The following is a 27,648-nucleotide window of genomic DNA, read 5'->3' on the forward strand; positions in this document are numbered from 1 at the left end:
ACTCAAAACTGATGCAGCAGAACCAGAGATATGGTCTTTTTTTATTCCACATTCTTCTTCCTTGCCACAACCTGCCGCCTACATTACCCACAATGCAACTCGGCCACCGACAGTTCAGTCGGGAGATACAGATGTGTTATCCTAGTATCCTTTATGCTCGTTCATCACGACTATAAACTGCAAACTAAATTGAGATGGAGAGTTTTAGGTTTGTAAGCAAAATGTGTGTGTTTCTGTCCAAGCTCATATGTTCAGACAGTAAGTCCAAACCTCACCTTAACTCCTACTTCTACTTGCTGAAGCAGGCCTGGAAAGCTGTCACAGGTAAACAGTGCAAAAAACTAATTGCATGCCAGTTTGAGGAGGCTGATCACACCTCAAGCTTCAAAGCTTTGGATGTTCAAAAAGTCTATTTTTCTAATCTAGACAAACGTGTCTGGTTTAAAGGTCGACAACCACCTATTTTTAGATTGTTATGAGGTTTCTTGGGTCATGAAAGTCACACCAGTATGAAAGCCGACACGAAGCTCTTGAACATGAAAAGCCGGACAACAAATGTCTGGAAAACCTCAAAGACACCTCATCATTCCAACTTTACAACTCTTCGTTTCATTTGCATTTGCCTTTGAGTTTTTTTGGCTTCAGGGTTCAGTGGAAACCATTAAAAATAAATTGTATAATTTCAAAGATGCACTGTCATCACTCTGACAATAAGTTTTCCTTCCGTGATTCCTGAAACGTTCCCTTCTCTCTACAGTTTTAAAAGGCTTTCCATCCCACTGTCACGCTGCACCGGTCCTGCAGTCAGGAAGTCCTGGTTAGAATCAAGTTTTTGGGTTATTTCCAAATGAGTGTTAAAAGTGAAGCACTTGAAAAAAGCAGCTGCAGTGCCTGTGTGGACAGGTCTACACCAAACAACTGAGCAACATGGACAACATTTATATAAATGTCATTTGACTTTATCCGGGGATCTACAGTGCCATTGTTTGAACAAATTAGGAAAGATTGAAAACAAAGCCTCTGCAGCATTTATACAGTAGTTTGGGAAAAGACTTGAATTAGCTCTGATACATCACAGAAAACATCGCAACCTGCTGATTTTGGCATGAAGAAGAGTTTTCCATCTTAGCTCTCATTTGCTCGTAAACAGAAATCTCTTGTGAACAAACGAGGCCCTGATGAAGCTTAACACAAGCCCTTACTATACAATAAGAGTTTTTACAATAAGAAAGAGTGAGCTCACTGGTTTTAATGTGGGTACAGTATCAGTGCAGCTGAGTTTTCCACTGCAGATCTGAGCAGGTTTAGCCCTGCATGTGAGGGAAACAAAGGTAATGAGGACCCTCCTGCCAGCTGCCTCTGGTGTGGGCCAACGCCAGCGATGTCTGGAGGCCTTACCAACGCACCAAGTGTCCTCACCCTGAACCAGCGCGTTGAATGCAACACAGTGGAACAAATGCACCGTGCTGTGCCAGTACGAGCCTGACAATTTGAAGCATCAGGGAGAAAGAACAAACAAATGGGAGTGTTGTATTGATTGCATGGCACTGTGACCAGGGAGGAATCAGGAGGCTCGGCAGGCCGAAACACAGAAGCCGTGGACAAGACTATTAAATTCCAGGCAAGCCCTCACAAGGTGGAAAGACAGAAAGACAGCAGAAAAGAGAGAGACAGAAAGAAAGTAACATGAAGAGACAAAGAAAGACACACAGAGGGTGAAATAGAGGGAGAGCCACAAAAAATAAAGAAATAAATAAAGAGAACTGAAGAGAAAAGGGAGGGGAGATGAGAAAGACAAAAGGTGAGAAAGAGAGACAGCATGAAACGGAGACAAAGGGAGACATAAACAGAGAAGAAGACAGAAACAGAGACAGGAATGAGTCAGTCTTCCCTGCTCCTCCTAACCCTCCAGCCCTGCTCTCAGCTGAGTTGCATTCCTGTCCAGTCTTGCTGTTTCTCATCTTTACCTCTCAGCATGCGTGGTGGCAGGGCCAGCACTGACAGTGTTGGAGCCCTAGGCGAGATTTGAAATTGTCCTCAGGAATTGTTTAAAAAGTTAAGCAGCCAAACTTACAATTTTAGCAGCCAAGTCAATAATCATGGTCAATAATAAAGTAGTTTGATCAGCCTCCACATCATAGCCTCAACTGGGAGACCAAACCTAACCTGGTATCTGGGAATGTGTCCCCCCGTAAACTGTGTGTCGACCCAGAGACACTGTAGTAAATTTATGGGGTAATGTAACATTGGAGGGGACAAATGAAGAGGAGGGTCTGGGGGTCCTCACCTAGAAAATTTTAAGCATGAAAGACTTCATTTCCTGCAGTCAGCTGAATATTTCTTCATCAATTTATGGTTAATCTTTATGTATATAAAGCAAGCACAAAATTCAGGTGGCAGGTCTAAGACTTTCTGTATGTACACAAAAGGTCTATTTCTCTCTAATATTGTTCACAAATCTGTCAAAATCTGTGTTAGTGAGCACTTCTCTTTGCCGAGATAATTTACATTTATTCATTTAGCTGACGCTTTTATCCAAAGCGACTTACAATTGCTATACATGTCAGACGAAGGTTAAAATCAAGGGCAACCAGTTGCCCTTGATTTTAACCTTCGTTTGATAACTATGACCTGGATGACTGAGAATCTTCATAGACATCTATACATGTCAGAGGTCGCACGCCTCTGGAGCAGCTAGGAGCTAAGTGTCTTGCTCAGGGACACAATGGTGGAAGGGTCACAGCGGGGGCATGAACCCAGGTCTCTCACGCCATAGGCAGGCATCTTATCCATTGCACCATCACCACCCTGGAGATAATCCATCCACCTCACAGGTGACAGCATGGGTATTGCACAGGTGTTCCTCAGGCTGGCCACAATAAAAGGCCAATCCAAAATGTGCAGTTTCACTGTATTAGGGGGATCCAGTAATTTAATAAAATCAGTCAGTACACATGCTTCGCCTCCCCTCCTCTTTTGTTGGGGGAGGTAACCTCTTTAAATTAATTCATTTTAATTCAGTTATAAACTCTGACTTGATTGATAAACTGGACTTTAATAGCTCCTGTGTTTCAGCAGCTTTTCTTTTTTCAACTGTCTGCACTAGATTACTATAACGGTTTACGCCAGTGTTGCATCAGCTGGGCTGGGTTTATTGCACCGAAAACTTTCTCTTGCGGTGCCCCCTGACATTTTGCAACCTAGGCAACCACCTATGTCGCCTATGCCACGGGCCGCCCCTGGCTGATGGCCAAGTCCAATGTTGCTTATACGGCATGTGGCTCACAAAGCTACAAACCCACTGTCCGAGATGCACCAGCGAGAAAACACAGATCAGCACAGATTTGTTGCAATAATTCCGAAGCGTTCACCATCCATCCATCGTCAACACGTTTATCCTACGTACAGGGTTGTGGGGAAGCTTCACCTGTTTCTTTTATAAACTCTTTTCATAACAATTATTTGACTGCCATTTTGTTGTTATTGGATAGTGACAGGTGAGATACAGATAGGAAGCATAGACAAGAGAGTGTTGTGATCAAAGTGAGTATGTTGAAACTGTATTGTGTGTGTCTTATCTGCTAGGGCACCAGGATGCAACTGCATAGCTCATTTTGCAAGTCAGTGAGACATAAATAATGTCCCTTGTCTGCAAGGGTCTGCACAGATCATCTGCATGCAGCCCAAAATGTAGTGCCATGATCTGTATGTGCAAAGTCGACAAACAAGCCAAAAGCTTCACAGCATAACGCAGCGAATGTTGTTTACAGTTTCTTTAACTAAATGATTAATCAAGTAATACAGCCCTTTTATAAATATCCGGCTTCTTGGTTAAAAGGAATCACAAACAACTTTTTGGGTGCACTCACTTTTTGTTTCACTTCCTAATAGAACGGTTAAACCAGGGATATTTTAAAGCTGTGTGAACGTGTGATTATTACGTCCCATAACCCACAACGACTTAACGCTAAAATCAGCTAAACCTCATTGTTGTAAATCTTTGTGCTAAAATGATATGGGCTTTAAGATGGGCTTGGGGGGGATAGGATCAGATCCTGCTCACGATTTTAGTGGGAATGGTTATTTTAAACAATCCATTTTCTCTGTAGCACCACAATGCTTCATTTATAATGGTTTGTCATGACACATTTTACCTTTATCAATGAATTGCAGCTACTGCAGTTTGGATATTTCACATTTCCATATTGTGATTTATATAATATTTTGATTAACTATTATGCAATAATGGTAAACCTATAAGAAACCTGGATGGCGTCTTCCTCTCCTTCCTCTCTTCCTCCTCTCCTTCCTCTCTCCCCCTCTTGTACTGACTGTTTATTATTACTCTCCTGTAACAATAAGCCGGACGTTTGACGCCCCTCTGGGTATTGAAAGTAGGATAATTTCTAACATTTTACTCTGGAGCAAACGAAAACAAAGACTTGTATCACGTTTGTTTTAAGAGCCTTTCTGATGATTTGGTCGTCTTCCAGGTTTTAGTCACAGCAATTACAGTAAAACCTCAAACATTAGCTGTGGCTGTTGAGGCACACAGTCATAACAAAAATAGAGTAATCACTTAATCTGGGAGGATCAGTGAGTCACAGCTGTGTGCCACAACTGACACAGAAATAATGTCTAGCTTTAAGTTACTAGTTTATTTTGTGTCTCTATATCAGCTGTGAAGACAGACTTTAGGATATTTTGATAGGTGTATTTATTCTATATTTTGTAGACAAGGCCTTACTAAAAGTCTATTTTATGTCTGAAATACAGTAGATCAAGTGTTACTGTGGATTCCAGGATACATACTCGCACTACAAAGGGAGCTCAATCTTAAGAATCTTGATCTTTAAATAGCCAATTTTTAAAAAAATAGCTTTATAGCCTCTTTTAGCTCCTAGAAGTGTTTTTGCAGCACTTACTGTCTGGTTCAGTGTTTCCAGACAGACGGAGTCAGCTGAAATATTTGTTAGCGTGTTAGCTACAGCAACTTTAAAACCCAGGGAGATGTAGAGGATGGTATCTGGTTTACCTTCTAGCGTGGTGCCTCGTCCCTCCAGGGCGTCACCCAGGCCAGACGGGTATCGTGCACTTATGGAGATGTCGTACTGGGTACCCGGCTGCAGGTTCTTCAGGAGGGCGGCCGTGTTGTCGCCCTTCACCGAAATTTCCTTCTTGGGGCCGCTGCTGGCGGAGGGTCTGTACGCCAAGCGGTACTGAAGCACATTCCCTGGTGCCGGCTCCCAGGAGACCTTCATGGAGGACACGGTCTCGTCAAAAACCCTCAGGTCACGGGGGGAACCCTTGGCTGAGAAGGTGAGAAACAAGAAAATTGAGATGAAAATTTTGGCTGTTTTTTTGTGGGTGTTCGTTTCGACAGTTATTTATTGATCCTGACATGACAAGTTTGCTCTCTTTAGAAATGTAGAAAATAAGAAATCAACGGGCTTCATGAGAAAACTGATTGTCTTACTTTATAATTCTGACATTAGATGTTTAGAAGTTTTCATTTTCAGAGAACAATTATTTAACAATTGCAAGTACAAACAAACATGAGAATTAAGTAAGTAAGCAAAGAGATAAAGGTATTTGTTTGGATCCTGTAGCTTTTTTCTGCACTTCATGCTTAACCTTGCTGTTATGGCTGCATCTAACTATTTCTTAATAATTGTACAGCCCCCATAATTTTCTATATATTTTCATTTAAAAAATGTATCTAGCAATGATTGTTTGATTGATACAGTGATTAATTGCTTTGTCTGTAAAATGTCAACAAATAACAAAAAATCCCACATTCTGTGGATCTAAGATGATGCTATCAAATTGCTTGTATTTGTCCAGAAATGTATATGAAACAGGAATAAATCCTCAATTGAGATGCTGGAACCAGTGAATGACTGGTATTTATTTAGTAGAAATCTGACTTATTTACTTAATATTTACATAATTGATTCTTAAAATTGTTGTGAAATAATTTCCTGTAAATGTATGTATCATTTTAAGATTACACAGTATTGAAGATCTCTGTGTTTTGTAAGTATTTCAACTTTATTGGCCACATACACAGTACAACGCATGTGGAATTTGTTCTCTGCATTTAACCAATCCTAATTAGAAGCGTTGGGCAGCCATTGTGCAGGGCAGTTAGGGGCTTGCAGTGCCTTGCTCAGGGGCACCTTCGGCACCTGGAACTGGCGACCCTCCTTCCTGTATCATTGAGTATATATATGAGTGCCTTATGCGACTTAATAATAAAATAATTAGCATATGTCTGATTTTCATAAGCAAAAGTATATTTACACATCTTGCATCTTGCAACACTAGCGCCTACCACTAGAGATCCACAGACCAACCGTTGAGAAACAGTGGATGAGCAGGCTTGTGGCCTAACAATTGTGCATCATGTCCTTGACAGTTGCGCCAGTTGAGCTGCACAGTAGAAAGTTGTGTTTGTACTGGGCAGCTACCAGGATGTGATTTAGTGTAAGAGACTTTGAAAGTGAAGAAAGGGCATGTTCACACAGTCCTCCCTTGAAAATAAAATGTTAAAATGAAAAGCCTTGACTCATGTGCCCTGCTTAACTCCCTGATGCTTACGCCTACTGCTGAGTATTACTATGAAAGTCATTGTTGCATCTCCCTGATGTGTTTTTTCCTACTGAGTGATGAAAAGTAGGATATCAAGTGAAATACAGTTCTTTTTTCCTCTTCCTTTTCATCTTCCTAGGTGAAGATACCAACGATGGTCGTTCAGTCTTGGCCTCAGGTGAAGATACCAACGATGGTCGTTCAGTCTTGGCCTCAGGTGAAGATACCAACGATGGTCGTTCAGTCTTGGCCACAGGTAGTCTCAACGACTGTAACGACTGTCGTCACAGCAACAAGGAACACTAACGAACCAGCGGTATCGATGACCCGAGATAACGACCCCACTGAGGTTAAATAGCTGAGTTTCCCTGCCAGTCAGTCAGAACTGAAGAAGTCCTTTGGATGAGGGACGAAACGTCTTCCAGTAGCTTCAACCAAGTCCAGTTGCCCTTCATTTTAACCTTCGTTGGATAACTATGACCTGGATGACTGAGAATCTTCATAGACATCTTTTTTCCTCCCAGTGGTGTTCAGAGCGAAGTGATTCCCAGTGGCTGCTCTAAGTGTTATTGCCCCCACATGGGACGTAGTGGAAAAGACCACAAGCAGAAGGGCAACTAATGCAAACCCTCAAGGCACTGCATCAATTCATAGTTTTGAGATAAAGTAATGTCATGGTAAACGTCGTAATGGGAACAATATTGTAAGCCATACAGGGGGAAGAAAAAGCCATCTGAGAGCCAGCTGGGTGTTTCATGTCAAAGAGAGAAGCTGGGATGAAACCTGCCTCTTTTTATAAACGTCAAAAATATATTTTTTTAATTCACCTTAGACGACAAGCAGCTGCACCGTCTGAAGGAACTGGAAGAACTAGCAGGGGAACGGTACATCCGGATACAGTTAAAAATGCTGTTGTTATGGTAGACAGGAATATAATTTGTTTATTCCCTGTTAAAGTGTTAAAGCTAACAGCCCAGTCTGGAAGTTTCTCCATGAGATAATCTCACTTTAAGAAACTGTGTAAGATCACAAACGTATCTTAACGTCACCATCCAGAGTCTAGAGGGTTGTTAATTTCCTTCTTCACTGTTTATCACCTTTGAGTACATGTTGACCCATTTCTATTTGCCAGCCTTCTGCGCTTCCGTCTGTTTTTCATTCCTTTCCCTGTAAGGCAGGACAGATCTGACAAGGAGCTCGACGGGTGGCAGGTTGTACTAACACTGTAGGGTTAGGACTTCACTTTGCACAGGGCTCAAAAATGTGTGGACTCCTGGTAATCCCAAGGTCATTTTGGAATGAAAGCAAACGCCAAATGACAGATGATGACTTTGAAAAAAGCCCACAGTGAACAAATAGAGTCACTGAGGATGTCAGAATAAAGTCTGAAATCACACAAATAAAGAAAAACAGCTTGTTTTCATCACCCAACGTCTTTGTGATTTAAAGTTACAAATAGAGTTTTATAGTTTTGTCCAATACTACAAACACAATGAGTGGAAGACATCTGAAGGCACCTGTTGTGGATCAGAACCAGTGACTCAACGATTACTTAACCAGCTACTCAGATTTTTGGACTTCAGAGCTCAACGTCTGGCCCAAAATCTGTTTTGGAGCAAAGATTCGCCACCTGTCTTCTAAAGCCTTGTTAACCCTTTGCTCTCTAGGGCACATTTTATGAGAAAAATAATAATGTGGAATTTTAAATGGCTTTGTGAAATTATTCTGTTTCTCTACAGGTTTTCATCACACAGCAAACATCTGTGACTGAATCGAAAGAGCTGTGTCAATCTGATAATGTTTTGATTTGCGTACATTCTCATTGATTTTTGTTCACATTTTGCTTTACTTTGAATGATGGCACATTTCCCATCATGCTCTGGTTGGTAATGTTGCTTATGAGCCGAGATCTTAAGTTTTATGGAGCATACGTTTTAAATACATTTTAAACAGATTTATTGATGTTTGTGCTCGATGGACACTAGAAACAGTAACTTATTTCATCTGTCATCTGTGTTCTGGATGGACTCAGTTATAAGAAGAAGTGGTGCACCCTGAGAGCCGACATTTCCAGCCTCATATATCATATGAAAGTTACACTCACCTTCTTTGGTGGTGCCATCAGTCTGCAGCGGTGCTCCAGAGCCAGACTGGTATTCAGGAATGACAGTGACGCGGTAGGTAGTTTTAGGCTGAAGCTCCTGCAGCACAGTCGTTGTCTCTGGGCCGTCAGTGGTCATCACCAGCTTCGAGCTCTCGTCCCCAACAGGTTCGTAAGTCAACTGGTAGCGAATGACGGCTCCTGGAGCTGGCTGCCACGATACTCTGAAGCTGTCTGTGGTCTCTTCGGATACTCGTAGGTTCTGCACGGGGCCAAGTTCTGCAACACATGTGAATGAGTAAGTTAGGGCGTTACTGCTCCCATGTGCCAGCTTAAAAAACAAAGGTAAATGTCTTGAGTGATACCTTCTAAAGTGGTCTCATAGCCGGTAACAGGCAAGCTGTCCCCTTTGTCATACTGAGCATAAACGTTGACTTCATAGCGGGTGAGTGGGGTGAGGTGGGGGAAGAGGGTGGTGAGTGTTTGTCCGGGCACAGACATCGACACATAATGCCCATCGTCATCATCTGCTGGCTTGAACTTAACCAAATAGGACTGGACATTGGGGGCGTCAATCTCCCAGGAGGCCCTGAAGCTTCTGGGGCCAACTTCTGAGAAGGACAGGGCCCTCGGTTGGACCAGTTCTGGAGAAAAGCCAGATTTTTAAACATTACGGTTACCTATAGGGTTAACATTTAATGTGCATATTCACAGCTCCAAATCAAACCTTCAAGAGTGTTTTTGGCATGTTGTGACTTTGGTTGTACTTGTAATATACTGTACATGGGTGGAAGTCCTGTTGTTACAGATTTTATGATTCACAGTGAGCCTCTAAAGATGTTGTTTTCCCACACGATCATTTGAGGCTAGACCCAACACAACCCTGACTGATTTATTCACTGAGGTCTGCAACTTATCTTTCAGTTGTTGTTTTATCTGTGGACAAGAGACTTGTTTCATCAAATAGCTGAGCACATCTATTGAAAAACCTAAAGTAGTTCAGCTATTCACATTTACAAAGCTCTTTTAGGCCAAACTCTGTACTCCCAGGGTGTTATCCTCTTCATATTATCTTTATCTTGGTTAAAAGTGAGTTTGCACTGTAGAATAAACAACCAAGACTCCCGTTAAAAAACAGTAGCAACTAAAGGAATCCAGAGAGTATCCGACCTACATGCCATTTAATTAAGATGTACAATCTACAACCCATCTGACAGCTCCATTATTCAATCATCAGGAGGGCGGCGGCTGTTAAGCTCCCCACTGTGGGAGCTTTTTGAGCCAGTATTTTGGATGGAAGCTGTGACTGTGCGGATCATTCAGACTGCTGTACACTTCTCTCTGTTGACATAAAGTCGTTATTATATAAGAATTATATAATCGGCAATCAAAGCTGGTATGAGTCACATTCTGCGCTGGCAGAAGTGGAAGCTCCTTTTGGCAAATTAACAGAGTGATTCATATTTGGCTTTAAGTTGGTGAAACAGCATTCGCAAGTAACTCTTCTTGCTTGTTTGAACTTGACTACCAGATGTTCAGGGGTGGCTAATGATTTCAGCACAGAGAATGCATTTGAAAGTCAAGTTTTGTTTACAGATACATGAGGGACAACACGCCTGACAGCCTGGATTGTCCTGATGTGGTAATAATCGAGTCATCTGGTGCTTCAAGTAGGTTTAGATATATGCTAAGAAATCTCTGCGACCACTATTTGACCCAGTTCTAATATTTCCACATGCAGGAACTCACTCTGCCCTTGAAAGATCAAAAGGTTGACATGTGTTTAACACATTGAGGCAAAAAGGAGAGTTCGGTTGAAATAGACACTGTTGGAAAAGGGACAAGAAATTAATTGTGTGCACATGTACGACTGTCCATATGCACACAAGGAAGAGCGGTAGAGTTACATCTGAGAGCTGCAGTAATTAATTGTTAAAATGTTGGTTTGATCACTACAAATGTTTTAAATCATTGTAGTTGACTGGTAATTCTTATTACAAATATGCTTCAAATTTATTTGCTGAGTCCACAGAGTGATGAAAAGCATTCATCATTTCTCATAGTAGATACACAAATAAATACAACAAATCTAAAAGCAGTTTCAGCTCTCCATGCTAGATGACTTCAAGCTGAAGAAACTGTAATCTGGACAAGCAGCAATCCCAAAAGTATTAACATATTTTGAAATGATTTAAAATTAGCATGTTAGCTCAATTTACAAAGAGTTTTTATTTTTTTAATGTTTAAACAAATTGGTAATTGATGGAAACACAACCTCAAAATAATATACTGACAGTTTTGGTGCTCCAAGGTTGGTATATTTTAGTTCATGCTAAGCTATCTTATTCCACAAAGCTGGCATAAGTACAGGATTAGCATGCAACGTAGCAAACTATTCCCACAACTGAACAATGGATAAACACAGGTGAAACAGCTCCCAATCTTCTTTCAAACATTGAAAATATACTGTATGACTGCAAACTCACAACTGCCTCTCACAGTGTGACAGTAAAGATTCCAGCGTAATCACTGCCTAAAAAATCATTCAATGAAGGAAATCCATCTCATATAAAGCATTTCCCATAGAATAGTATAATAGTGCATTATTTTTTATGTTTTTATGCTGAATGCATAATGCCCTAGATTCAGCTAAATGTATGTGTTCAGTATGTCTAAACAAATCTTTAAAACCAAATCCTCAAGCTGAACTCAGTACGCAGAATCATCACTGTCAGCAATACACAGTATGTTACGTCCTGGTTAAAAGTTTACTGAAACTCACACCTAATAAACAGTGCTTCTATAAGCCCAGTTATGTACTGAAGCAACACAGTAACATTACAGTAGAAAAACATAATGAACTATATAATTACAAATAATCTTTGTGCAGAACTCAAATGAAACTATTCAAACCAAATAATTTGTCATTTCCAGCTCTACAGCAAAATAATACTAATATTCTTCATTACCTATTTATCAGAAAGTGCCATAAAATACATACATTGCTGTTGCAACCTAATTGTGTTAAATATAAAGGCAATTTTTGCTTTTAACATAATTTGGTTTCTTTCCTGACTCAAACGTTATGACAAGAATCAAGCCAGAATTTGACAGAATTTTCTAAAACGACAGTAGATTGCTCAAAAACAGATGAACAAAGCACACTGTCATCAGCATAAAGGATTAAAGCAATTTCACTTACGTCTCTGTTGGATGTTGCGTAGTTCTTGTTCAATCCTCAGGCAGATGGACTGTGTGAGCTCTTTGGAAATTCTCTGGAAGGCATCAAAGTCTTCTACGGTGTAAACGTGGGTCTCTGCAGGCCTATTGGCGATGGCCTCCAGCTCACTTCGAACAGCGTCCTTCACGCCCACTGCGAAGATCTCCACATCAGAATTCCTCAGTTTGGTGGCTGGCTCCTGGAAGGCGTCGGAGGACTTCCCATCAGTGATAAGGATGGTGACGCGGGGAACGTTGGGGCGCGCCCCTCTACTGCCCTGAAAGATCTTCTCTCTCACATAGGTCATGGCTCTGCCGGTGTTGGTGGAGCCGCCACGGTACGGGAAAGACCTCACAGCTTTGACCACAGCCTTCAGGTCATGGTGAGTGTTCAGGTAGAACTCTGTGTGGGGATCCCTGCTGTACTGGACCAAACTGATCTGGACCTTATCTGGCCCAATGTCAAAGGAGGTCACCAGCACCTCCACGAAAGCTCTTACTTTGGCAAAGTTAGCCAGACCGATGCTGTAGGAACCATCAACCAGGAGAACGACATCGGCTTGAACATCCACGCCAAGAGAACATTCTAGATGAGAAAAACAAAAATCACAATCCAAATGTAAATGACTAGCAAAAATATCTCTATTGTTATCTATCTACTTTTATTATATTTTTCATCATCTTGTATGTCATGACAATAAGAGGTACACTGTTGCTGGAACTTATACCTGAAAAATATAGTGCTTTGCCAGAATAGTATTCTATATATATTCTATCTATATAGTATATATATATTTGCATTTAATGTCCTTGAACAGTGGGGCTTGTTGATGTGAGGCACCCATGTTTGCTTGATTGTGAGCTTTCAGAGAGTCATAATTAAGACTTCAATGGACGGTATTTACAAGTTAGAAGCTAGTGATTATTTTAAATCTCATATAACACAATCACAGCATCAGGTTTGACCAATGGAGGTTTGTGGTGATGCAGAGTTTTGATTTTCTAAATATGTAGCTGCAGCTGGAGAGCAATTAGCATAGCTTAGCACAAAACTGCTACTGTTTCAAGTTAAAAAATATGCTTATTAACACCCCTAAGCATTACTACTTATTATAGTGCAGTGTCTTCATTATTTAATCTGTGAAGAAGCAGAGATGCAAAAACAAAAATGGCTTTAGCTCCATACCAATCTGGCATGAAAGTGGTATTGATCTCTAACTCTAATATACTTCTATAATTGACCAGATGGGAAATTGTACCATCATTATGTTGTACTCACCCACTGATACTTTAACTGGCTGTGTCTTCTGCATTGCCGTGATGGGCTCGCTGGGTGTCAGGCCCTTCAGGGCGTACAGACTGATCTGGTACTCTGTGTCTGGAGAAAGGTCTCTGACCACCACCGAGCTCTGGCTCGGGCCCACGTACAGTTCCTGCCGCTTGCTGCCAGTCATCATGGGGATCATCTGCACCTTGTATCCGGAAACCTCTCCGATAGAGGGATCCCAGCTCACCTGTATGGACTTTGAGGCCACCTCCAGGATTTGTAGGTTAGAGGCTGGCTCGACGACTGCAAATATCAGAGTCAGTATCAGAATTATAGGATTATCTGAATCTCATCTCACAATAATTGTACAAAAATATGTCTTGGTGGTGTTCGTTTAGTTATGGCTTGTTATTTGGGTCCTTATTTTAAAAAATGTTTGCTCAAGTCAATGAAAATTAGATAAAAGAGTTAATGACAGAAAAAAAATGAACAAACAGATTATAAAAATGACTACATATTATATATCCAAACTTAAGGAACAGTTATATAGATATTTATAGCAGATAGCAGATGATTAGCTTAGCTCAACGCAAAGACTGGAAACAGGGGGAAAAAGCTAGACTGGCTCTGTACAAAACGTTATTGATTAAAATAGCTAAATACATGTAGAATATGTTAATTAGAAATCTTTAGAAGTGCTGGTAAGTTGATTCTGTTACCTTTTGGACAGAGCCACCCAGGCTAGTGCTAGCCTGGCTCTCGGTTTCCAGTATAAATGCTAAGCTAAGCTAAATGGTCATCAAACTCCCAACAAGAAAGCAAAGGGACAACAAACGACAGATTTTTTCCCACACTATAAACTCCAGGTATAACATCTCACCTTCTTCCCCGCTGACGAGTATGTTGAGTTGATCGTCGACCCCGGCGCACACCTGAGTAATGAGCTTTTTCTGCACATTCTTGATCACGTTAAAGTCAGCGACATTAAAGATGTGACTTCTGTAAGGAGTGGACGCCATCAGCTTCATCTCCTCTTCATCGGCCTGTTTGATACCTAAAATGGACAATGATAAACAAAACATCTTGGTAAATGCAGAGTATATGTATGACCATTTATGGAAACAGAGAAATTGTTCCATGGCTACCATTGTTTTTGTCACTGCCTTCCGAGATATAAAGGCAACATCAGGGAATTCATAGCAGTCCTTGTAAAGCTGCTGGCATCATGGGTCAGAGGTAAAGGGTGAATTGCTCCAGGTTTGTAAATACTGGATGAAATTAGTCTATAAAGACGTGAAGTGAAACATTTATTTTCCACGTTAGTATTTAAAAGGTTCTGCAGCTGGATTCACCCCCAGTTGACAACAGAAACGCCAAGCCTCTGGCTGGAAAGTCTGACAGCATGGGCAGTTAATACAAAACTGGTTGGACTGGCAAGTTTTACAATACACATACATACACTTTATTAAAGCTGTAAGCCTTTACAGGATAAAGTTAATTTAAAGTTTGACTAGAAAAAGTAAGTACTTTTAATCCTTCAGTAGGGATTTTTACTTTTTGGACACTTTCTGCTTTTTCTCAACTACATTTTTCTGCAGATTGCAGATTCTAATTTTTACGTTAACTTTGAGAATAAAATAAAATAAAAATTTGCTGTCATTGTTCTTTCTTTCTTTTTCTGTCTTTCTTATCTGTTTTCTTATCTGTTTTTTTCTTTCTTTCTCTGTCCTTATTTTACAGGTTGACCTTTTCACCTCATTCCTTGGTTCCTTATCTCTTTTCTTCAGTTCCTCCTTCATTACTTATTAATGTTCCATCTGTCCTGCTTTCTCACCCTTCCTTCATCATATATCTGACAGTATGAAATTAGCTACAGCTGGAAAACTAAGCTCCTCTACTCTGTGTTATCAGGACTTTTCTTTGGATAAGTCTGACCGTAAGTACTTTTACTTGTAACTGAAATGTTGGTTTTAATACTTAGATGTCTGATGCATAAAAAGTTTGTGTAAAGAGGACTTCATTGTTTATCCCTGACATCCTAAACATATATTAGAATGGTTTCTTAGTACAAAAAAGTACCATGTGTTCACATATAATCAAATATAACTGCAAAAACATCACAACTCAATGAAGCCAAACTCTTTTGTGATTTGAGAAAACTCCACCATCCTCAACCTTTCAAAATCCTCTTTAATCCTAGATACCATCCAGAAACACAATGGCCAGGCTGATGAAGTCTGTACAAAAGTAGTTCCTGTATGTTAGCAGCTTCTCCTGAAACAACTGAGAGCATATTTCACGAGACCCTAAGCATTTTTTTTATCAGTGACCTGGTTTCAGATAAGCTATTTTTATTATTTAACCACCAGTCCTCTTTAACACCATAGCAACAGCCCACTTTCTCCATCCTTAAGACTGTGGAAAGTCTGACAGTGAAACCTGAGTGTAAACATAACATAAAACTTGCTATCACTCGCATGTAATGTTAATGATGTAGGAATTTCACCTTCTGTTATGACATCATCACAAGCAGCTAAAAGCATTAAATGCGGATGGAAAATGTAAAATGTGGAATGTAATAAACTTGTTCTGGCTACGTACCGAGGACAAAGATCTCCACCCCCTTGCTCCTGAGCTGCTTGGCGTAACTCTCCACTGGATCGTCAGATTTGCCATCTGTGATGATCACCAGCACTTTGGGAAATCCCTTCCTGGAGCCGGCCTCCTCGGTGAAAGTGTTTTTCAGGAGGTAGTCGAGGGCATCGCCTGGAGCACCGAGACGGGCAGCGATTATGTTATAACTGATGCACAAGCAGAAACTGTGTGCTTCCATAGTGTAGGTTTAACACATCTTAATTATAGTCACTAAATATTAGGAGAACATTAACCATAAACTGATTATTGGTGTTGGTGGTCTTTGATTTTGTGATTTTGTGGACTTAATTCTAAAATCTTAAATATTTTTTGATCTTCAATTGGTTCTAAATACAAAATAATGAAAATAAATAGCAACATACTGATTTAGAAAACCTTCACTTAATACTGTTGTCATAGTGTAGACTGAAGGCATTAGTTTGGTCTGCTAAAACTGAAATATAAAAATTAATAAATCAACACGCCCCTTATATGATTAAAAAAACTTTGTGATTATTATTTCAGCTGATTAATTTCATTTAATCCAAATTATTAATTAAGAATAGAAAATATTTTGAAATAGCCATTATTTGTTGTTTCTACGTACTAAAACTTTAATATAAAGTACTTTTTTTTAAAACTGTATACAAAGGAAATTTACCTTTGTAAAAATGTATTTATAATTGTTATAATAATAAAATTATCATAATATAATAACAGAAACTAAACTGTAGAAATCAAACGTTTAAAGGATGTGAGCAAAATAACGTACCTGTCATGGTTCCTCCTCCCTTGTATGGCAACGAGCCAATGGCTCTGAGTAGCGCCGGCCGGGTTAAGTGTCTATTAAGGTTGAACTCTGTTCGGGCGTTGTTGCTGTACTGGACCACACCCACCCGGGATTTTTCCTCTCCAATCTGAAAGGCGCCGGCCGTCGCTGAGATAAAGTTGCGGATATGTTTGAAGTTCGGCCTTCCCACGCTCGAGGAGCCATCCACCAAGAACACCACGTCGGCGACGGCACTGAAAGAGCATTCTGGGACAAAATAAAATGAAAATAAAATTGACATGAAATTTGGTTTAGAGAGTCGTGCTACCAGGAGGATTAAACTGGTGATCTGGTTACATTCACGCTTTCAGTTGAGAACATGTGGCACTTTTTTAGTTGCCTAAACTTATAACCAGATCTTAACACTAATGTAATAGTCACATACAAAAGTAATCAAAGGTTTTACAGAATTCAAGGTTCTGGACAGATGAGAACCTGGAAATGTACTGTACGTGCTGAATGTCGATATGATTTAATATTGATTTGTTTTATTTCGTAAAGATCTGTATTCCTCAAAATGAACATTTAATCGGTTTTCCCCAATCAACTCAGTGTTTTTAAAGCTCATTAATCATTATTTTCTGGTTGTTTAACAATCCTTAAAGAGCTGTTCGCTCACACTGGATGTTTAATCAACCTGTACTGCTGTAGGTAGATACACTCGGCTTCGCCCTGCTTTCTGGAAGTTTCCTTGTGACTTTCCTCTCATGCAAAGAAGGATCAACACAAGTTCGTCACCATCTGCAGAACGGGGCCAGGGCAGCAGCAGCAGCAGCAACGCTCTTGTAAATCAGCATCTGTAATGGTTTCCACTTCTCTCAGCACTTCAGGGCTGGGCTCTTCTCAGCTCGCTCCCCAGCTCCAACAGCAGCCTCCCGCCCCACCTACGACCCCCGCACTGAGCATGTGCAGCTTCCTCCACATTGGCATAATTGGCCGGCAGGGGACCAAACCGATGACCGAATACTTCAGAGATTTATGGGGGCCTAATTTTGATTATTGCTATACAATGGGGTGTTTTGTAGTAAGAGTCTCCCTTCGCTGCTGAGATCATGCTGATGGACGCCGCCCAGCAGTGAGGAAGACGGATCGGGAACAAAAAATGGAAAAGTCGAGGAGGTGCAGCGAAGACTTGGATGTTTGTGACTCATTATCTTAGCAGTGATTGAAACCCCTCGTCAAATTAACGTTTGAAAAAATGAATGAACAAAAGGACTTACTGACTGAATCTGAAGGGTCTGGTTTCCTGGGCGTTCCTCCTGTGCTGCCACTTGACTCAACTAAAAGACAATAACACATCATATACAAACGTTTGAGGCAATTCAGATAATCTATCCTGTTGTTGAAAGTATCCTCAACAAACCCTAATCTTCATTTTAATATTATGTTATGAACCTCTTTCTATTGGTTACAATCACTGTTTATCCTCATCAAATGGCAGACCATTCTGGACCAAAACTTTTCCTTGGTTTTCAGACATGTGCTCTGTCCTCTCATCTGAGTTTTTTTTGTGCAACATTTCCTCCTCTTAGATACTACGAACATGAAAAACGAGCTCCCAAATGGCGAAACTAACGAGTTGATGTCATCATTTCTGATAGATTTCCAGGGAATCTCAGGAGCTCGGAGGGATTCTCAGATCATCAGTGTTTGCGGCGGGTCCAAGCAGACGTCCCCACCAAACTGCTGCCATTACGTTAGCGAAGACTTCACTCACTGCTGGAAATCTGGGTCACAACTCATTTACTGATTCATATAAAAGTCAAACTTTTATTGGACTGTTATTTTTTCTTAATTTAAAGCATTTTTAGAGGCCTCAATCTTTCCCAAGAATAAAACAACACAATTTGACAAAACAAATAAATACAATTTTGTTTTTAATTGTCTTGTGACCCATCATGTTTATTTTGCACCCAATCCCCAGCCTGTCCTCATTTGCAGGGCATCAAATACCTACACTCTGTTACGTCCATGTCTTATACCAACAGTCAATCTTTAGCGTCATTGTTCAACGTTAAAGGTAGTAGAAACCGATCTTTCACCCAGTAGACTGGTCTTCAAAAAGCTACTTACTAACTTACTCAACTCATATTAGTAACATGTTTATTGTAACCCAAACCATAATCTTTTCCTTAACTTAACCAAGTAGTTTTGGTGCCTAAACCTAACCAAATGAGGATGTTTCACAATGTTAACCAAGTCTAACCAGATGTTGCATATTCATTCTTGCTATCTTAACCATGGAGAACCTATACGTGCTAAAAACGATGCCAAAAGGTTCCCAGGGCTTTAAAAAGCTACGCCAAGGGTCTAGACCAAGCATCCATATGTGGGATGAGAATGTGTTGCCATGCCATATATATATTTATATATTTATACAGACTTTTTATTTTAAAACACGTTTGATTATGTCTTGCTCCTCATGACTGTTTTCAGATAGTCTTGTTTTGTGTTTTAATTTATGATAAAAATCATGAAGCCATATTGTAGACAACAAAGCTCTTAACTTGCTGCCTGACTAACTGACTATCTCACTTTTGTTTTATCAAAATGTCTCCAGCTGCCTTAAAAAGTAAGAACAAATCAAAATATTGAGGTTCAAAGATTATTCTTGACCTAGGAAACGGCAGTTGAGAAAGCAATCACCACTTTAGTAGCTGTTCGGCTTTTACACTATTTCTTTTTGGGAAACATATAACATAAAATATGTCTGATGATGACTTTCTTAAAATTTCGACAGGTTAAGTGTGAATAAACGGTTTATTCTCAGACAGGAAATTCATCATAGCTGGATTTGGTCCTGATTAGCTTTCTGAACTTGATTAAAGACATCATTGTGCAGCTGTCTACATTGATCTGTCCAAGGCATTTCACTGTAGATCACAACATTCTCATTGGCACAGTAAATAGCCTTGGATTTTCTGTTGACTGCCTCGTCTGGTTCAGTAATTATTTCTTATATAGGCTTCAGTATGTTAAAGTTGAAGGCCTGCTGTCTGAACCTATAGCTGTCTCTATGGGGGTGCCACAGGGTTCAATTCTAGGGCAGACTTTATTCTCATTATACATCAATGATGTTGCTCTAGCTGCTGGTGACTCTTTTATGCACCTTTACGCTGATGACACCATTCTGTATACATCCGGCCCCTTGTTAGTAACTGTATTAACAAACCTGCAGAAAAGCTTTAATGCCCTACAATGCTCCTTCTGTGACTTAAAATTATTACTAAACTCCGACAAAACCAAGTGCATGTTTTTTTTTTACTGATCATTCCCTAAACCTGCAAATTTATCTAATAATATCACTATGGAAAGATCTGGACTGGAAAATATGGACACCTACAAATATCTAGGTGTCTAGATAGCTCATTCTCCCTCCAGTCTCACATAAACCATCTACAGTCTAAAATTAAGTCCAAGGTAGGCTTACTATTCCATCACAGGGCTTGGGATGATAATCTTTTCCTACATATATGCTTGAGCGTCATTTGCATAGATATGAAATTTGTAATGAATGTATAAAGGCAAAATAAAAAACTGAAATATAAAAATGCAGAATTAATGAAATCTGTCCAATCTGGCTTCCAGTCTACAACATTCAGAGCTGAAAACTACGGAGCTCCTAAAGTCCCATAAGGTGATATATTTAATCTGGTAATTTTCTGTAAATAATGCAGAGGTTTGACAATATAACAGAAACACACTCTGGTCTGTAATACATTGTCATGTGTTCCTGTTGTTGTTTGGGCCTTTAGGTGTATTCGGTTGAATGTCTGGTGCTAATTTCGACACACACACTCAGGGACTCACTTGTTATCTGGCCAGTGACGGGCAGACTCTCCTCTCGTCCATAGTAAGCAGATATCGTTACGACATAATCCACATCTGGACTCAGGTCTGAGATGGAGGTCTTAATCGCAGATTCAGGCAGAGTAAATTCTTTTGCTGGTTCTTCTAAAAGAATGCACAGAGTCAGAGGGAAGCCATTAGGAAACTATTACATTACTCCATTTCTCTTTCAAGAGTCAAAACAGGGCTTCAGAAAAACCCGATTCAGGCTGTTGACCTGAGGACTGGAAGAGCCGTGTAAACACAAAACAATATAATTCAATTTAATGAAAACTTTCTGCATTGCTATGAAATCAAAACACATGATTTTAACCATTGCGTACCCACTTCTTCCATTAACTTAATGTTAATTATTTATTATAAATGCTTTTGCTTCACATAGACAATAGGTTTTTGATTCTACTAGAGATTTCTGATGCCTATTGTGCAGGTTTTCAGGGTTAATAATATGGAAAGACCCATTAAATTTGTACAAAGCCCCTTAAATAACACCATAAGCCCTTTATTTCTCCTTTTAAAGTAACTTAATAAACCCTTAAAGGGATTTCAAGACTAAGGTAGTTTTACTGAAAAGTTCAACATTTTGAGAAATACTCTTGTTTGCTGTCATGGTTAGCCTAGCATGAAGACTGGCTGAAAAGGGAAACAGCTAGCCTGGCTCTCTCCAAAGTTTGGAAATCTGTACACAAACAGAAATGTAAAAAGGCCAATTTCTGGTTTTAGGGGGAGTTATAAGTTGGGACTATTTCTTGATTTTCGTAAGTTAACGTTAGTAATATGCAAACTAAAATGAGTTCTGACAGTTAAGTTAGCTAACAGAACAAAACAGTTAGGCAATTTTTTAATATAACGTTAACAGACAATGTAGGCGATGTAGAAGAACTTTTTTGGTTTTATGAACCACTGAGCACCTTTCATAAGAATGAACGGGGCCCCACCTCTGGCGCAGTTCTCTTTATACATCAATTGTTAGTTCTGTCAGTTAGCTCTTTCAGTTACGTAAGAATACACAGCAGTTGCATCTAGCAGTTACTGGGTTTGGTACATATTTAGTAGCAACTAATCTCTATGTAAGAACTACTCTGAGTTGTACTAGTAATGTATAAATCTCCGCTTAGTAAACACTTACTTACTAGTTGGATAGTTTAACTAGGCCAAGTTCGAACTGATGAGAAAGTTGGTGTTTACAGCTCCTGGCTCTGTGCATGGGGGCATAGGCCTTTTGCAAATTGGAGCTTTCTCTTCATTAACACCCTCAGACCAAAAGCAAGGTTCAGAAAGGTCATCCTGGGTAATATTAACTTTACATCACATTTTCATTGTTTTAAAAAATTCTGTGTTCAAGTTACTTCGAGTTAAGAGTAGATGTCGCTCTCTCTATGACTCTCTCATGAACTCTGGTGGATGTGACATCAAAACTCCTGAGCTAAACTAATGCTGACAATTTTCCATGGCAGAGATAATGTTTTTCTCCCCCACCCCCCTTTTTTATCATTACAGCTCCTGAAGCCAAACATGTGTCTGCAGAAATCTCCAGATAATTGCGGGGAGTGTTGAGTCTTGCCAGGCAGGTTGACGTCTAAGAGACTTTATGACACTTGTAATGTTACAGGCTCAGCAGGACATAACTCGCAGGTTTAATTAGCACCCACCTGTGTCTGAGGTCACTTGTATTCTGTAGCCTTGTATCGTGGACTGCGGTCTGCTCCAGATCATTTGCACCGTGTTCTCATTTAAAATCTTAAACCGCAAATCTGACGGAGGGTCGACTGTGAAGAAAAAGAATAAACACAGTTAATCCTGCAGCTTTAGAAGGTGGATGTATTGTAATGTGAAGTATAAAAGGATTTCCCCAACAGTCAACACTTCCAAGTCAAAGTTTGAGACAAGTTCACTGTTGGAGCAAACAGCACAAGACAAACCAAACTACAGATGTGAGGAAAGCCATTTTGGAGAAAGAAAAATGACCTCCGTTTGAGCTCGTGTGGCCGGCAGCCACAGTCAACAACTCAAGCAACACATTGAGACAACAAACACAACAAAACAACACAGGATTACCTTCCTACAGATCAGAACAATCAAGAAGGAAACACAAACAGGGAGGGAAGATGAAAATTTGAAATTTGGCTATGACCTACGGAAGTAAAAAAAGGCCAATTTAAATTTTAACAACTATATATCTAATTATCTACTACAAAATACCCCATTTATATTTATAGCACTAAAAGATTTTTACTGTAAAAACAATTTATCTGAATTTAAGTACTTTGAATTATGCAATAGAGAATTCATGTTACGTCAAAAAGTTAAATTAAATTAAATTTTCACAATAAGTATTCAGCAGGTGTTAGAATCAGGTATGTAAGTTGCATAGTATTCAAGTAGTTATGGCCTGTCTTTTCTTCCATACAGGTCAGTTTTTTGTAGTCTGTATCCAAAAATCTATTTGGCTGCTGATGAAGAGCAAGATGTTTTTTAACTCTGTAAAAAAAAAAAAGTAAAAATGTTTCCCCCCTGTCAACAAAGTACAACATGGACTGGCTGACACCAAGCAGCCTGTCCATGACCTCAATCCAACTCATGATGTTGAATTGACAAAAGAACAAAAACACACAAATCTGATGAAACTCTGCTTTGTTGATTATACAATGGATAGAAGATCTGATTGATCACTTTAATCATCTCCATTGCAAACCTCATAAAAGAATACACAATGACAGTGAAGACATGTGTACATCTTTTTTTTTCTGCTTACGTTTCCAACATCTTCACCAGAGGTTCTTAAACTACTCCAGCTCCAGAAACCAAATTTTAAAGATTTTAATCATGTAATCTTCCCTCTACTTTTGTCAGAAACTTACCCTCCAAGAATCCTTTTTAGGATCTGGACTATAGTTTAAGAACCGCTGGTCTTCATCACGTTAAACAAACAAACAAGATAAAAGTGCACACAGATTAAAGTTTAACTCGTGATCACTGACACGGAGGATCATGCATGTGTACATGAAAAGTTGTTTACAACAACTTGGAGCAACTGGACAAAAAGTTTCCATGTACACGAGAGGGACCACAGATTATTATTTAAAAATATTTTAAAATGATATTCTTCAGGTTGGGGTGGAGAACGCCTATCTGAATCAATCAATCTAGCTTGCTAAAATGCACCGATTTTTTTGGTTTGACTTGATAAGACCTTAAAATAAATAGACAATAACTCAAAGATCTACAATTAACCTTATGTGTAAGTATCTCAATGACTCGATGAGCTAATGACTACCAGTGTAGTTCTGAATGATGCTTTCAGAGTTAAATAATGAGCTTGTTTTTCCAGCAAGAAAGTATTAACATGAAGAAAGCAACCAAAATCTATAAATCCCTTCACATTAAAATAGCTCAATGGGGGGGCACCCTGGTGGCTGAGGGGTTAATGATACTGACTATGAACTGCAATGTCTCTGGCACACTCAAGCAGGGGAGGGATTCAATTTGGCCACTCCTGTACTGGATATCTTCCAAGTGTTTAGACATTTATCTTTCAAAATCTTCAACCAAACACTTATTTCTTATATTCTGAACCATTCTCTTCATGTAACAGACGGGTGGAAACACTTAATCTTTTCATGCTGGAGGAACGTCAATCTACAGTAATCTGAGCTCCAGAGTTTGTGCTCATTTTAAGAAACACACGATGTAGCGCCGCTAGCATAGCCCAACGAAAGAACACAAAATTAAAAAGTAAATTATACAACATATAATCTAGCTAGAGATTAAAGATTACAGTATCTATGCATTTTTTCTAGACCACCAACCAGTTTATCTGTTAGTATGAAGAATATCATAATAAAATATTGTCGTAAAGCCAAGACTCAGGGTGACCTGGTCAGGGCTTGACTGGGAGGGTTACAGGACGTCAAAAATGGAGGAACCACCAACCTGGGGAATCAATTGGTGAATCAAATCAAGGGCCGCGGGTGCTGCTGCTTCTGTTTCCAAACTCTTAAACTAGAGGGACACTTGTACAAACACACATCGTCGACACTCGCATCCACGTTTTCTTTGACGCTTTCAGGATCTAGGCCTCTGCTCTAAACTGCTTTTATTTTGTAATCTTTCCACCTGAAATGTGACAGTTTAGAGCACAGGCCTTCCTGTTCAGAGCATTTTCCTCTTCAAGGTGTTTGAGCTTTTAACTCCGGCCTCTAACTATTCCACTCGGCAGAATATATATGACCCTAATCTGGAGAGGCAGCGAGGGCCCTCCCGCTGGGATATTAAAGAGAGCCATGGGAAGTCAGAAAGTCTCCTGGAAGGAGAGAAAAGAAAGATTCTTCTGCTCCTGCTGATTTTATGAGATTTTACTGCAATTTCTTCTTCTTCTTCTTTTTTTTTTCTGAGAGAAAATCCTGAGGCACCGTGGAGCATATTTTCTCCACTGCTAACCCCTAAAACCTCTGGAAAATAATGTGAAACTCATATTTTGTCTTTCCGTTCCATCAGGAGAAAGGATGTAGGGAGGAAACTTGGCCACGTGCCGTCTGGGTTTCTTTTTTTTTTTAACTGGAGAAATGTAGGCAACTGTAATAGATAGTAGATTTTGAGCAAGGGCCCCTCCTGGTGTAAAACAGATCCAACTACATCTGTCTGTGTGCAATATTCAGTAGAGGGTCAAATACATGCTTTTCCTGGTTTACTTTCCTTTAGGATAGATTTTAAGATATATTAGTCTTTAAAGACCGATAGATGTAAACATTGGCATAGAAGAAACACCAGACTGCTGGACGTTTGGGGAGAAACTCTAACAATACTAACTTTTTTCTTCAAAATGTCGCCTATATAATCACCAACTGGAGTCATGTGTCATCTTTTGAGTCTCTGCTACATCACTTCTCTAAACACATTGCATTCATGGCTAAAAGCACTTCTACTGATTTGGTGGAAATGCTCATATCCATAAATTCAAACCAGATATTTGAAGCAGAGATGTTATTTCTCTTCAAAGGAAATCTCACAAATTCCAGAAGGAAACTGCAATCAATGGAAGTGAAAAGAAAAATCATTAATCAAAAATTAAGGTGAGGCTGAAGTGTCAAACCAGTTCAAACAAATCAATTCACAAACACACATTTGCTTTCTCTATGTGTTTTTTTTATTCAGACTAAAATATGCAGCTACACAGAGAAAAGGCAGAGGTGAGAGGAGTTGAAGTCAGATGTGTTGGATCACAGAGAGGAGGAGGAGCGGCTTTACCTTGATTCTGTGCCTGAGAGGAGGACAGCAGCAGTGCCAGGAGGGCAGCCGCCGCCAGAGACAGCCTGCTCTTCATCTTCAGCTCCTCTGGCTCAGCAGCACATGAATGAAGCTGCGAGAGGAACGAAGGAGGCGGTTAGACCTTTTGACAGGGCTTCAAGAGACCTTTAAGAGCTCCATCATCTGCCTCGTGTAAATCTACTAACGTTTAAATCTACATCTATCAATTAGGCTAGTTACTTAAAAGCCACCAGAAAACGCACTTTTCATGGCAGGAACATCCACCAAAGTCACATTTCCACGATCCTCGCGCTCGTATAAACGGCTCCCCAGACAGTTAAATATCTTAAATGACAGACTATGTATGATGAAGTCAAAATCCACAATTTAACAGTGTCAAAACAACAATAAAGACGATATACGTAAGATAATGATTTAAATCATGGAAAATCTATTAAAATAAAGGCAAATATTTCTTCTTTATCAGCATTAGAATCAGTCTTCTCTTCCAAAAGCATTTTAAAGTCTGGTGCAACTACACTGCAACGCGTCCAATTCAGTGTCTAATAGCTCTGCTGATTAGATATAACCACTCTTTCCACAGTTGAGAATAAACGAGCATCAAAACCTGGCGCCGTGCGCAATTACGCACCGCAATACCAAGAAATAATCCACGCGTTTCTGGAAATATCCTGATTGAAATCGGATGGTACTCAAATAGTGGATATAATAATGTCTGGAAATTACACAGCATTCAAATAAGATGAACTAAGTGTCATATTATCACCTGAAACTGCAAAAAAAATAAATGTATTTCAAAAGCTCATGCAGGACTGACCTATAGATGAAACTGTCGAATTGGTTTTGTTTGGTTCAGGAAATTAAAAATGAAAAAGGTTTAAGTCTCTGTTGTAGACCCCCAACCTGAGAAAAGGGAGAGTGTGGTGGTCCGGTGTTGAAGTCAGAGAGCTCCGCGGGTTTTGGTTCCCAGGCGCGTCGGCGAGCCTCTTTCCAAGTGGGAAGACTCTCCACACAATCTGCTACTTAATAGGGGGGCTGTTCCCAGCTCTGCCTGCCCAGCCGCGAGCTCTTACGACATCTAGCCGGGCCAAAAAATGATGTGTAACCTCTCAAAGTGCTTGGAGAGACACACACAAACACACAAGGACGAATACACACATACACACAGACTCGGAAACTTTTACATAGTTTTCTGCATTCCTTTCCGGTGATGGAGGGCTTCTGTGCGTCTCGGCCGCAAGGAGACAGGCGCGCAGATCTGCTTTTCGGGAAGAGGGGGGATCAGCGGAGGGAAACTGACAGTGGCTTTTACCCCCTTTTTCATTTCGTGAATCAATGGGAAAATATTACATAGTCTAGTAAACTAAACCCCAAGCCAGTCTTTTCCTTTTTAGTGCGTAATTCCTGTTTCCAGGGATGGAACACAAGTTTCTGGGGTCCTCAGCAGGATTAGATAAAGCAGCAACACTTCTGACAATTAAAGGTACCCCAATGAATCTTGCCCAAATGTTTAATACACATTCTGTGCAGAGTCAAACAGAGCGTATTCAAAAAAGGACAGGACATTATTGCAACTGCAGAATCAATCCCTGATTTTGTTGTTGGGCCCAAAAGTTCATAGTCCAGATTTGTAATAACTCCCCCAAGTTTGATATGAGGCTTCGATATTTATTTAGCAGAATCCCACTAATTGTTTGTGCCCACAAATTCCCTAAGATTGTTAGTTGTTACAACATGAAAATGTGCTATAGTTCCCCGAAATCCCAAATGTTGTAAGCACACAAAAGCATCCCCAAATTTGTTATGAGTCATAAATGAACATTTGTAAGTAGTGTTACCAAAATTAATATGGCACCCCCAATATTTATATCATAGAATCCAACATTTGTG

The 27,648-nt window shown here is 39.9% G+C and overlaps 1 protein-coding gene across 8 annotated transcripts in view; it reads right to left on the reverse strand.

Moving 5' to 3' along the window:
* Positions 1–26,794, reverse strand: part of col12a1b (collagen, type XII, alpha 1b) — a 151,569-nt gene extending 124,775 nt beyond the window's left edge. For 4 of the 8 annotated variants that reach the window (XM_038726227.1, XM_038726229.1, XM_038726223.1 and 1 more), the window contains exons 1-13: positions 26,576–26,755; positions 25,738–25,849; positions 22,143–22,259; positions 20,452–20,595; positions 17,862–17,921; positions 16,585–16,848; positions 15,780–15,944; positions 14,059–14,232; positions 13,191–13,481; positions 11,895–12,497; positions 9,058–9,336; positions 8,696–8,971; positions 5,036–5,311 (exon numbers count right to left, since the gene is read on the reverse strand). In XM_038726227.1, the coding sequence (XP_038582155.1) occupies positions 5,036–5,311; positions 8,696–8,971; positions 9,058–9,336; positions 11,895–12,497; positions 13,191–13,481; positions 14,059–14,232; positions 15,780–15,944; positions 16,585–16,848; positions 17,862–17,921; positions 20,452–20,595; positions 22,143–22,259; positions 25,738–25,813 (2,725 nt within the window). In that variant the 5' untranslated portion in view covers positions 25,814–25,849; positions 26,576–26,755. Of the gene's footprint in view, positions 1–5,035; positions 5,312–8,695; positions 8,972–9,057; positions 9,337–11,894; positions 12,498–13,190; positions 13,482–14,058; positions 14,233–15,779; positions 15,945–16,584; positions 16,849–17,861; positions 17,922–20,451; positions 20,596–22,142; positions 22,260–25,737; positions 25,850–26,575 lie in introns of all 8 variants that reach the window. The other 4 variants (XM_038726224.1, XM_038726225.1, XM_038726231.1 and 1 more) reach the window with 4 other exon arrangements.
* Positions 26,795–27,648: the final 854 nt, after the last annotated feature.

The sequence above is a fragment of the Micropterus salmoides genome, unplaced genomic scaffold, assembly GCF_014851395.1.
Source record: "Micropterus salmoides isolate LMB-PRFRI ecotype aquatic unplaced genomic scaffold, ASM1485139v1 Ms_hic_scaffold_18, whole genome shotgun sequence".
Classification (NCBI taxonomy): domain Eukaryota; kingdom Metazoa; phylum Chordata; class Actinopteri; order Centrarchiformes; family Centrarchidae; genus Micropterus; species Micropterus salmoides.